The sequence below is a fragment of the Phocoena phocoena genome, chromosome 7, assembly GCF_963924675.1.
Source record: "Phocoena phocoena chromosome 7, mPhoPho1.1, whole genome shotgun sequence".
Classification (NCBI taxonomy): Eukaryota; Metazoa; Chordata; class Mammalia; order Artiodactyla; family Phocoenidae; genus Phocoena; species Phocoena phocoena.
The window spans coordinates 42,412,619-42,426,139 of NC_089225.1; the positions used below are offsets into that span (position 1 = coordinate 42,412,619).

The 13,521-nt window shown below is 38.8% G+C and overlaps 1 protein-coding gene across 6 annotated transcripts in view; it reads left to right on the plus strand.

Annotated features, from left to right (window-relative positions):
* PKP4 (plakophilin 4) overlaps window positions 1–13,521 on the plus strand; it is a 169,104-nt gene that overhangs the window by 71,593 nt on the left and 83,990 nt on the right. For all 6 annotated transcript variants that reach the window (XM_065880987.1, XM_065880992.1, XM_065880988.1 and 3 more), the window contains exon 3: window positions 10,661–10,695. In XM_065880987.1, coding sequence (XP_065737059.1) covers window positions 10,661–10,695 — 35 coding nt within the window. The remainder of the gene's footprint in view (window positions 1–10,660; window positions 10,696–13,521) is intronic.

Here is a 13,521-nt window from a genome sequence, read left to right on the forward strand (position 1 = left end):
CATGCTTCCTGTATAATTTATGGAGATACCAGAGGGAACTGTTTGTCTCATTTTTGTCTTGTATGACATTCTTTTTAATCCTCCCCTTCCCATGTGGTCCTCTGGATCTTTTATTCATAGATTCAAAGCAGTAACACAAAATGCTTTTGTCAAAGAATATTTAACATCTTCTAAAATGTGTGTTCACCTCTAGTCCCTATTAAACAATTCAAGTTACTTGAATTGTTTAAAGGGCTAATCTGATATTTCCTGTTCCTTTAACGTTTTTGCTGTGCATCAAGTACATAACTTTCTCTTTCAGAGACTGGCTGTAATATTATTTACTTTTATCTTACCTTTTCCTGGAATCCATTTTAGACAGATGTTATAAGGGTGCAAAAATATGGTAAAGTGGCATGAGGGAGGAGTGGAATGAAGAACTGAGTAAACAAGGGTGACAACAAAATAGAGCCAGTCATGAGACCGAAAATGTTCACCACAGTGTTCAGTTATACATTTTACTCTAAACTTGCTAGCAGCCAGTGGAAAACCAAGATCGCACTTTTATACCGCCCTTTGCTGTTCCTCATTATTTTTTAAAGACTGAAATTGTAAAAGCATATTCTGAGCGCGTGGCCAGTTTTTTCAGGTGAGGTGTCACTGAGCAAGGAGTATGTGGGTCCGACTGTAAGCCTCTGACCTTTCCCGTGTTCCATGAAACCTCAGGCCTGCCTTCCTGCAGCCGTCTTGCCTGTTCCTTCTGTTGGTCACCCAGGTGATGGTGACAAGTGAGTGCAGGTGGACGGGCACATATCCATCACCATGCATGGAAGGGAACTCAGGGCTCATGTCCTGTTGCTGATGGCTCAGGAGCAGCTGCATTCTACGTGAAGGACATCATTTTTAATTCAAGTGCCTTTTCTTTAACCTCAGTGTCACCTTCAGACATAAAAATAATTATGAAAAGAGAGCCTTTGCCCTGTCTCATTCTTTATGCCTTGCTCAGTTCAAATTACAGGCATATACCATTTTCAGGGGCAATTCAAAACCATAACACATTAAAAATAATAATAAACTACAATTATGGGCATGTTGTCATGGTTTCACTTTTCCTGACTGCTGGTATCAAGTGGTCCTTTGGCAGGAAGAAGGAAATCAGTCTCCATCCAATAGAAAATTTTCTACGGTCTGAGAGCACAATAAAGAGGACACAGAAAGGAGCCTCAGTCCCGAAAAATCATAAATTTGGACTGAGAGCTTTTGGTTTTGTTTTTGTTGAGATTGATTATGAATAGACAATAAGTAAATTTGGAAGAAGCTCCCCAAAATGTAGTAAAATACTAAGAAGGATTGCTTTCTAAGTATTACTGCTAAAATACCCTTATTATCTAAAGGCTAGTGATTTGTCAAACTAGGGTCCTCAGAGCCCCTTAGGAAAAATAACGTGGTGGGTAGGGATAGCTGTCTGCCTCCCACCTCCCCTCCTCTCCTTCAGCCAGGCAGAGCCGTTCACCATCATCGTCTGTGGTACATATTAGCCTTCCCGTCTTTGACTTACTGAAATAGCTTAGTGGAAGGATAGCTATCCGCAGCTGTCTCAGGAAGAATAATCGTAATGTATTTAATTTTGTCTAATTGCTCTAGTTTTGACAGTAAGACAGAGAGTACGTCTCTGTTTAATGTAAAGGATTTATTTCTTAATTTTTTTTTAAGATAGATTTTATTCATTAAAAATTTTTTTTTTATTTATTTTTGACTGCGTTTATTTTTGGGTCTTCACTGCTGCACACGACTTTCTCTAGTTGCAGCGAGCAGGGGCTACTCTTCTTTGCGGTGCGCGGGCTTCTCCTTGAGGTGGCTTCTCTCGTTGCGGAGCACGGGCTCTAGAGCACAAGCTCAGTAGTTGTGGCTCGCGGGCTCTAGAGCGCAGGCTCGGTAGTTGGGGCGCACGGGCTTTGTTGCTCCGCGGCATGTGGGATCTTCCCGGACCAGGGCTCGAACCCGTGGCCCCTGCATTGGCAGGCAGATTCTCAACCACTGCGCCACCAGGGAAGCCCTTAGTTAATTCTTATCTAACTAAAAGGGAGAGATGAGGTCCTTGTTTCCCAAACTTAAGAAAAACAAAACTGTTAAAACCTATCAGTTTCCTATTGTTAGATGGTAATGAGTTCTTGGAGCATCAGAAGATGGCTCATGGCATTAGAGAGCCCTTGATTCCATCTTAGGCTTCTAGACCCCACTTCTCACCATGCTAATTATGAGTATAAAATGAACTCAAGAACGTTCTTGCCGAGGTCAAGGGGAGGAGAAATTTGACCTGCTTACATGGTGAATGCTTTAAAACCTGGGACTTTCACAGGCATTATCTTCAAAAAGTGCCTTTCTCAAGCATAGATTCAAGAGCACTCAAGAAAGCTAAACCACAGAATGAGCTTTACCCAGCTAAGAACTCACAAAAAACTAATGGAATATTTTACAAATGCATTAACAGAAACTGGGTAAAGTTTTAAACGTACTAATTACAAGGAAAGTCAAAGCAATACTAGATAGAAATTTTAAAAGACTTAAAAGTGTGGTATGATGTTATCGCCGTATCATAATTTAAGATTTAATTATAATTAATGAAGATAGAGAAATTTAAGTATTGGATAGAATGGGTTACTCCGTTAAGGGAATTTATTTTAAATTTTATCTGGTAGAACTCCAGATAGAGACCAAAAGTTGAGAATCATTAGTAGTTATTTTGCCAGATTCTGGCTGAGAAAATCCTAGGTGCATAATAGGAAATCTGGAGTGACCTGTGGACTATGGAGCCTAGCTTTCATACCTAAGAAGATTCTGAAGCGGTTCATTAAAACGTAATCTGTAATACCTAGAGGATAGCTGGGTAGTAAGTAATTTCAATATGAATTAATCGCCTAAAATAAAAACCCGAACAAACCAACTTTTTCTTTTTTAACTGAGAAATGGACCTTGGAATCAAGTGAAAGGTAGACTTATAAATATTAGAGCAATGGATTACAAAGGCAGTTATAACAAACCAATAATGAGCTGCCAGAATTTTTTTCGTAATGGATTTAGAATCCAGAACATTTGCTAATGGAATAACTTCAGTTAGTAATGAATTGGTGGAGAAGGAGAAAAATGCATTTTGGAATTTATTCCAGCTACTTACTGAGATTTCATCTGTAAGCACGTGGTAGTTCCTAAATTCAAGAGTTAACGTGTGCAGAAGAAATACAGAACTTTTTTTTAATTGAAGTATAGTTGGTGTATAATATTATATGTTACAGGTGTATAATGTACTGATTCGCAATTTTTAAAGGTTATACTCCATTTACAGTCATTATTAAATACTGGCTATATTCCCTGTGTTGTACAATATATCCTCTTAGCTTATTTATTTCATACATAATAGTTTGTACCTCTTTATCCCCTGCCCCTATCTTGCCCCTCCCCTCATCCCTCTCCCCACTGGTAGCCACTGGTTTGTTGCCTATATCTATGAGTCTGTTTCTGTTTTGTTATATTCACTAGTTTGTTGTATTTTTTAGATTCCTCATATAAATGGTATCATACAGTGTTTGCTTTCTGTGTCTGACTCATTTCACTTAGCATAATACCCTCCAAGTCCATCCATGTTGCTGAAAATGGCAAAATTTCATTCTTTTTCTGGCTGAGTAGTATTCCATTGTATATATGTATATATACATCACACATCTTCACTGTTGAATTTCTGTGCCATAAATTTCTTAACACAATGACTTTTTTAAAATAAAACAAAGTGAAACATTATCCAGTGTTGATGGACACTTAGGTTGCTTCCATATCTTGGCAGTTGTAAAGAATGCTGCTGTGAACATTGGGGGTGCATGTATCTTTTCGAATTAGTGTTTTTTGTTATTTTGGATATATACCCAGGAGTAAATTTCTTTGTCATATGGTAGTTCTATTTTTAGTTTTTTTGAGAAACCTCCACACTGTTTTCCACAGTGACTGCACCAATTTACATTCCCACCAACAGTGTACAGGGTTCATTTTTCTCCACATCCTCTCCAGCATTTATTGCTTGTGTTCTTTTTGATGATGGCCATTCTGACATGTGTGAGGTGACATCCTATTGTGGTTTTAATTTGCATTTTTCTGATGATTAATGATGTCAAGCATTTTTTCACATGCCTGTCGGCCATCTGAATGTCCAGAAATACAGAACCTTTGCGTGGAACTCAACATTTATGGTCAGAGCTCAAAATAGTAAAACTAATAGGAAAGCCAAGAGTAAAACGTCAGGCCAGCAATGTACACATACAGTTTTGAAAATATTTATAGTAAGATTAATGAACATATGATCAATGAGAGTTCATCTGTTAATTACCTCTGTTCAGTAAAGGAAGATCACCTAAGGGTCATTTTAGAAAAATATTGTGAAAGAATATGTTGCAATAGTGAAATACATAGATTATGTAATGCTGCTAAATTGGGGTGGTTTAAACAACCATTTGAAGAGACTGTCATAATACACAGGGGAGACCTGACATGTCAGGTTTATCTGCACATGTGGACTATTATATTGATGGTCTCCCAAACTGGCTGATTTCTAGCACTTTATAATTTTTGATCTGTGGGAACTGAAGCAAATTCTTGAATATAACAGTACATTTCACATTGCTACATACCTCTTCCCTCGGAGCCTTCATGTTCAAATTCCTACCTGGGTAGTCCTAATACCAATTTCCCTCATTTTCATAGGTAAGTAGAAGGAGAGCTGGGTCTTGTTTTTGTTTTAAAAGACAAATGTTTCACACTTTGGGTTGTTATAGATATGCGAATGCTTCTTCAATCATAACACTGCTGGACTCATCAGAGCACTCTCTTACAGGTTTCTGCCTTTCAAAAGTCTCTTGACACCTTGCCTTTGAGGGGCATGTGATCCAGTGGGGGAGTCACCTGCGTACTGTAATGAGTAATTACAAGACAATTGTGAGCATGCAGAAGGCAAAGGCTTTGCCTCTTGTCACCATTATACCCCAGCCTCTAACAATGTCTGGCACTCAGTAGATGATCAATAAATATTTGTTGGATTGATTCCTATAATATTTACAACAGACATCTTTTCTATAAGATGTAGAAAGAGCCGAAATCTCCTTTGTAGAATGATTGAAACAATTTCTAAAATAACACAGGATTAACCCTAATAAAGAACAACCCAAAAAGTTACGGTCAGCTATCATTTATTTAGCATCCTATATCAGTGCTGGTCGAATGCAGGCAGAATTAAGACACAATCTTTACCCTCAAGAGAGCCATAGTCTGATAGTGGAAACAGGTAAACAAATCCTGCAATCGCAATCATATGAAAAACAAAACTCGAGATAGATTAATGGGTACATTCTTCATGTAAAGGAAGAAGTGATCAACTTTCATCAAGCTAATTCTCGAAGGATGATTAGTGCTCACCAGAGAGGACGCTGTGGAGGGTGTGTGGTCTAGACAGTGGTACACACCTGTACTCTATTTATAAATCAGATAGTTTCTAGAACATTCATTCCAGTAATTCCTGTCCTTTAATGCCAAGTGAAATTGAATTTGGTTTTGGCTGTGCTTAATTTTTTGAACTACTAATAAGGGTTCACATATATATGGCTGTGTGTGTATAAAATTTCTTAACACAATGACTTTTTTAAAATAAAACAAAGTGAAATAACTCGGATTCTGTCCCAATTCAGTGTATCTTACAGGAGAATAATGACAGTAACTTGCACTTTACTAGTGATAGAAAGAGCCCCATCTAGACCAGGGAGAAGGTGAGGGAAATGACATGGTAAAGTTACTGTGTAGCTCCATCAAATTCTCCACTCCCCCGTCCCCTACTGTTTACCTACTGCTGTCCACCTAAGCTCACATCTGGCACGGTAGGAAATCAGGAGGAAATTGAGTAGTGACTTAATTAAGTAGACCGTTTTCCAAAGATATTCCTGTTATTAAGTGATACAAAGTGAAGGTAAACTTAAGAGTGTTCCATTTCATGGGTATATGACATATGTATTGTTACACTGTACCACATATACCATTCTGGAATTTGTGTAATTCTGAGTTTCCAGACTGTGTTCCTACACATTCTACCCCCAAAATAGCATTGGAAGCAGTGAAGCAGCCTGGTACGTGAGGAAACTGCAAGTAATTAGAAGTGCCTAGAATGTAGGTTTGTGTGGGAAAGGGCAAACGGGAAGGAACCAGGTGGTGGAGGGCCTTCTGTGCCATACGAAGATGTTTGAGCCTCTGCCATACTAAGATGTTTGAAATTTACCCTGTAAGGATCTGTTGTGCGTTAGCATCCGGAGAATTTAAGATTTGAATGTTTTCAGATTTGAAAACTCACTGTAGCAGCAGCCTGGAAGAGAGCCTGAAAGGATGAGACATCAAAGCCAAGCAGACAAGTTAGGAGGGAGACTGAAAGAATGATCCAGCCAAAGACAATGAGAGGATGAAGGCCCCAACCGTGTCCTTGGTGGTTGGGATGAATTCAGAAGGTGTATGTTTTGAGTGAGCGCCATGTGCCAGATACTGTCGTAGGTTCTGGAGGCGTATCTGTGAACAAGGCAGACTTCCCTGCCCTCGTGGGGCTTACATGCTAGTGAGGCGGGCAGGGTAGGGGAGACAATAAAATGACTCCATGTTCTTCAGTGTGAGTGACTAGGTGGTGATGATTAAATGGGAGTTCGTTTGGGGGAAAAAAGGGTTTCAATGTGTTGAGTACAAAATGTATTATATCCAGTGTGCACTTGGAAATACAGGTAAAGAGTTAAGGAGTGAGGTTTCAGTGCTTTTCAGAGGGCCTGTTTGCATTTGTTTTCAGTCATAAAACATCAGTCAGAACTTTCAGCTACAAACGGTAGAATCCTCTCTGGCTTGTATAAGCAGGAAAGGAACTTACCAGAAGCTATTAGGTGTCAACTTTCAGGAGCTCCAGGAAGCCCAGAGAGCCAGATTCTGAGTCGGGGTGTCCAGGGCCAGTGCCCCCGCTACTGCTCCCCGCAGTGCCACCGCCTCCCCTCACATGCCTGCCTCCTTCTAGACCCTCGGTCACTGGCCGGCTCTCTGGCTGCAGAGAGTTTGAGAGGCTAGTTTTCTCACACATAGCATGGGATGTTAAGATAAGCGGGGTTTGGGTTTCAAAGACAGCCATAAATATTCAACAAAGGTAATTTTGCCTCCATTTATGTCTATGAATGAAAAAATATATAATTTCTTAAGTGTACATAATTTTGTAGTGATTTATTGCATTTTTCTCACATAATACTGTGATGAAGATGTGGTGTCTTTGTTAAAACAAAACTAAGATTTTTTTCACATTAAAATGAATTGCCTTGATTTATTAATTTGCAAATGAGCTTGCTCCTAACTGCTGTTCACTATCTAACCAAACAGTCCCAAACTTATAAATGGATTTCATTCTAGAAGCTTGTTGATAATTAAGTTATTGGAAATTGTGAATACATCTTCCCACTGAAACAGAGTTATTGTGGATGATCCCATTCTTGTATTTTAAAATGTTTCGCATTCCAGTGGAAGATCCTAGAACATAAACTGCTTGGCATCTTCAGATGAGAAGTGAAAGGGAATGGGATGGAGTCATTCATGGCCACAGTGCCTGTAGACATGTTGTAGACATTCAGTAAAAGTTGGGGAAGTGTTTCTAGGAATAGTTGGCTGGAAGGAGAGAGGAAAGAAGGAATATGCCTGTGTCTAATGTGGAGCTGCCTCTCATTTTATTGTTCCAATAAAAGTGACTTGGGCTTCCCTGGTGGCGCAGTGGTTGAGAGTCCGCTTGCCGATGCAGGGGACACGGGTTCACACCCCGGTCCGGGAAGATCCCACATGCCACGGAGCGGCTGGGCCCGTGAGCCGTGGCTGCTGAGCCTGTGCTCCGCAACGGGAGAGGCCACAACAGTGAGAGGCCTGCGTACCGCAAAAAAAAAAAAAAAAAAAAAAAATTCTCCAATAAAAGTGACTTAAAACATTCAGTGACTTAAAACAGCATTTCAAAACCGCACATATTTACTGCGCGATCCCTGAATCCCAGAGTGGTGAACAATTTGAGAATCATATAAAGTAAGTGGTTCAGAAAGAAATAGACTGTTCTGAATAACATATAATGACCAGCTATCACACAGAACTGTGGAATCAGTGTGAAGGTAAATGGACTGAATATATAGTCTTCAAAATGGAACTTTTGCTTATTTTTAATCCTCAATATTAACTTATTTTCCTAGTGATTTCTGTTGTTTGTCTAGAGTAGAGTAGGGAAAAATAATTTTAACGGAGACTTCCCCTTGCCTTCACCTAGGAATACTTTATTGTATTTTGATGACCAAAGGCCTTTTCAGCAGCAAAACTGCTGGTTGCCTGATTGTTATGCAATGAGGCTACTGGAATTTCCTACCTGGAGTGGGAGAGAATAATTTGACCTGTTCGAACAAAGTAGTAAGTAATAATTTACATACACCTGATCTTTCAGAACAATGAAGAACCCGGTATTACTTTTTCACAATTTGTGTTACAGCAACAATGTGTATTAAGCATCTTCTATGTTCCAGGCAGTATGCTGGGCACTTGACCTAAAGAGATGCGCAAAACAGCCACAACCCTTGCCCAGTTTGAGCAGTTAAGATGAATTATATTCTGTGATCTATAACTTCAAGAATAAAAATCTTGTAAACATATTTCATTAAAGTTTATGTAAATTTCAATCAGAAGATAACAGACTTTATCACTCCCAAGAAACTTGAGGTATATTACACAATTCTGGATGGCAGTTTGATTTACCATGTATTTTAATATTGACAAAAAATATGAACATGTTAATAGGAACACAGTTGGGTAATAGCAAGCTCAGTGATTAGAAAACTAATTTAGATGATAGAATTAAATAATAAAAACATATTCAAGAGGAATTGAAATTCAATCTGGGAAACCACTTTTGAAGTCATAAGAATGTGATGACCTATCTTCAGGAACAAGACAGATGTGCCCTTATTGATACTTGACCAGATTTTCATCTTTTTTTTCTTCCCCATCAGTCCCTTTTGAAATCAGTTAGGCGTGCATCAGGTACAGGAACATGACCGGAGTGCTGAAGATAGCATTAACTGACTCCATTCACTGAGAGCATGCCCCGCTGCTTGCAGCTAGTTCAAGGTCCTGGAACGTGAGCTGCTCCGCCTGTGGTGACAAAAAGACAAAGCACAGACAAAATTGAAGTTCAGGGAATTCTTACTGAATCTAGAATTTTTAACCAGCAAGAATTTCATTAGCCACTTAATGACTTGGGGGGGAATATCAAGCAACTAACAAGGACTTAAAATCTTACACCTACGGCACTGAAAGGCTGTCCCTTTCTTTAAGTTACAGTTTCCTTAAGCCCAAAGCCACATACCTTTTGAATAAACTTAATAAATACTTCCAAAATACTTCAGTATGTGTTTGTTTCTGATTTCCAGGAAAAAAGTACAAATGTTTAAAAAGGAAAAAACTCCTTTTAGTTGTACCCCACAGAAATAACTGCTAACACTTTGGTTTTTATTTTTCTAGGTTTCTTCCTAGGCATATTGTGTGTGTGTGTGTGTGTGTGTGTGTGTGTGTGTGTGTGTGTGTGTTTAATGCAAAAATGGGATCACAAGCTATTCTACTATATAGCACAGTGGCGAGAAGCCCTGACTTTGAAATCAAACCATACTGGGCTTGAATCCCAGCTCTTCCAGTTACTAGCGTAAGACTTTGGCCAGTTTTTTTTATCTGTTAAGATAATAATGTACCTATTCGTTAGGTTGTTGTGAATAATATAAAGGAGATAATATGTGTGAGGTACTTACTCTGACATTTAATAAATGCCTAATAATCCAGCCTCTTGTACCTTTGTTCTACCACACCATCCCCTAAGCACCATGCTTTCCCGTATTGAGTATTTTAAGCGGGGGAGGGGGACCAGGGAGGCACAGATATGTTTTTATGCACAAATTTTTAAAATTGGTACTCTATAAACCAAGAAAAATATACAGTTAAAATTTTCTCCTAGCTTGTAAAACCTTATATTTTGATATAAAGGTTTAGGATATTTAAATTTTATAAGGCAACATTCAGTTCAAAATGACCCCGTTAACTTATGTGTCTATTATAGCATCTAGGGCTTCTTTTGAAAATAAGTAAATTGAATGAACTTCTTAACAGCCTTTTTGGTTCTTTTTAATGTATGTGTTGTACAGTATAATGTATATGTTGTTTTAATTTATATGTAGTTTTCATATTAGTTATTCCACACGAAGCAGTGTAGTACTTCATATAAGTACTATGATGGTCACAGTTAGTTGTGCTATTGTATTTGTCTTATCCAAGGAGAATCATACTTTTTATGTCATTTTGTAAGTCGTTTTACAACTTTATAAGTCGTTCTATAACTTGCCTTAATTTCCAGGAAATACAGTTTTGTCCCAGATTGATGTGGAGGGTTTAATACTGTCTAAAAATTAACTTAGAACAGTCATTTTAAATTTTGTTTGAGGTTTTTATACTTTTATATAATTAAATGTGAAAATTAAATGTCTATATGCAAAACAGATCCAAAGTTAAATTTTATGACAAAGGAAGTAAATGTTCCATTTTTTTTTTCCTTCTTTTTCTCTAGCTCAACTGAGAAGTCATTTCCTTGGAGATCAACAGGTATGAGTTTTTAATCATATAAAATATCTTCCTTTAGTTTTGCACAGACAGAGCCTGCTCTCTTAAATTACTACTTCTTGGTGAAATCAGCCAAGCAAAGCCTTTAATAGTGACAATATTGAGCTACTTTGCTTTGAAGTAGTACTTTCTTAATATGCTTAATTTTTTTTTAACATACTTGAATAGATTTATATATGTCAGCTGTAAAGAAGTTAAAGCATTGGGCATCAAAACCTTTTTAATATCCATTCAGTATCTGAATTTTTTATCATAAAGAAATACAGGGATGCCCTCCCAAAGGTTTTTGTATAATCTGGGATATCAGTTATATAAGTCAAGGTCTTTCCTTTTACAGTGTTTCTCATACTCAAGAGAAGAGTTGCCTGAAATGTTCATTTTCCTTATGTATCCAGATGTAGACCACCTGATAGCTTCTAAAATAGTCTGGAAGATTCTAACATAGTCTCTTTATCTCTTCTTTTTACCCTAAATTCACCTCATGTCAAGGATGAATTGCATTGAGGAGAGTGTCTGCCACTTTCACAGATGTTCGATATCTTCATACTCAGTCTTCACTCATTAAACGCTTCCTGAGTAGCCACATCATGAACCAAGTACTATACGTGTCATTGGTCAGACAGTGCTGGGCTCCACACACATATGCCCCTCACCTCCCTCACCTCTCATAATGTAAAGGACAATGCCAGCAATGTGTGAATGCTAGAATAGGCCTTGATATCTGAATACTTCGGCAGGTTTTGAACAAGGTTTGAATTGAGTAAAACTTAAATCACCAAATGCCTGGTATCTGAGTTTACCTGAACCTGGCCCCAGGATTCTGGCATTATTTATAGTGGATACAAGGCAATTTGCCATTTTGTAAAGAACCTATTCCCAAGAAATGTAGTATTTTACTCAAACCATAGATTAGGAAGAGACGTGTGAAAGGCTACTTATCAAGAAGACTTACAAACAGCAGTTTAATGCAAGGGAAGACATGGCATGAAGTAGTATGTGGTTAACTACCAAGTAAGTATTATGTGGGAAAGAAACATTGTCATTAAATGGACAGCCCACTTTTGAGATAGCTTTGCAGAGAGGATGAGCCTAGAGCCTGGGACTTGACCAGCAGCCCGGCTGTGGAGAGGGCACTGTCATTGGGCAGCAGAAGAGACGACAGAAATGTCTTGTGGGAACATTTGAAACTAGTTTGAGAGATGATAAGATGTGCAAAGGCTAGACAGCCACACTGGGCCAAATTATAGAGATCTGTAAATACCAGGGACTTTGAACTTCCTGCACATCATGGGGAGCCACTGGAAATCGTTTGAGCAAAAAGTCACCTGATTTAAACATTCCTCAGGAGAAATAGCAATGCTATGAACTGTTAAAAAGAGAGTTGAAAAATTCAATTTAAAGAAAAATACACAGTGCATTTGCTACTTGGTTATGGCAAACACGTACCATTTAATGTAAAATTCTCCTATAAGTTCATGTTTAATACTGCATCATTAATTTATTCCGAAAATATTTCTTGAGAGTCTAGTTGGCTAGCACATAGTTGTCAATGTTTAAAACACATATCCTTGCCCTCTTAAGTGTTTCAAGTCTAGTGAAGGTATATAACTCTATACACTTAAAATTGGGGGTGACGGGGGTGGATTCTGTAAAGGAAAACTACAAGTGTATACCATGTTTACCCATAGCTCTATTTTTGGACATTTAGGTTGTTTCTAACTTTTCATTGTAATAAATAACATTATGGTAAATATTCTTATGTATAAAATTATATCTGCAGCTTTGATTTACCTTAGGCTAGATTTTTAGGAAGAAAACTATTCAAACTATATGAACTTTTTTTTTTTTTTTGCGGTATGCGGGCCTCTCACTGTTGTGGCCTCTCCCGTTGCGGAGCACAGGCTCTGGACGCGCAGGCTCAGCGGCCATGGCTCACGGGACCAGCCGCTCTGCGGCATGTGGGATCCTCCCGGACCGGGGCACGAACCCGTGTCCCCTGCATCGGCAGGCGGACTCTCAACCACTGCGCCACCAGGGAAGCCCCTATATGAGCATTTTTAAGGCTCTTTAAATGTATTACCAAGTTGCCTTCCTAAAAAGATTGTATTCATTCTCCCTCCCTTTAGCTATATGAGGCCAGTCCTCTCATACTCCCTCATGAGTGTCATCGTTTATATCTCTATCTACAAAATGTTTCGATATCCCGCCATTGCCCTTTTCTCTTGGAGGGCTAGTGTTTGATAGGTGAGAGTTCTTTGTAGCCCAAGGAGAATTAGCTGTGTCAGTCAGGGCCCAACCACCCAAAGGAGTGGTCCTTCCTGGAAGTTGCTGCCGTGTCAAAGACTGCAGGGATAAGGGGCTGGGTGGCTTTGCCACCAAACTGGAGCAGTGGTGGGAGGTGGGACCTGGCGAGTTTTCCAGCATTAGCTGGAACCATGAAGGAGATACAGCCATGCCAGCAGTGCTGCCTGAAGTAGAGCTGGAGAAACATCCTGACTGAACTGAGGTGGAGGGGGCAGTTGTGGATTTTTTAACTGCCAAAAGCCAGGTGGGCACGGTGTGTAATTGCATGGATTTACATATGGAGAGAATGCGCTTGTGAAGACGCACGATGGAGAATGAACATCTGGGCCCTTGGCATCCTTTCTGCCTCTCCTCCCCTCCAGTGCATTTACTCAGCTTCAGTCATTTGACCACCATCTTCATGATTTACTAATGCATAAAATATAGATAGATAAATAAATAAAATATTATATATATATTTCATTTAATATATAAGTATTATATATTTTTAATACATGCCAGATA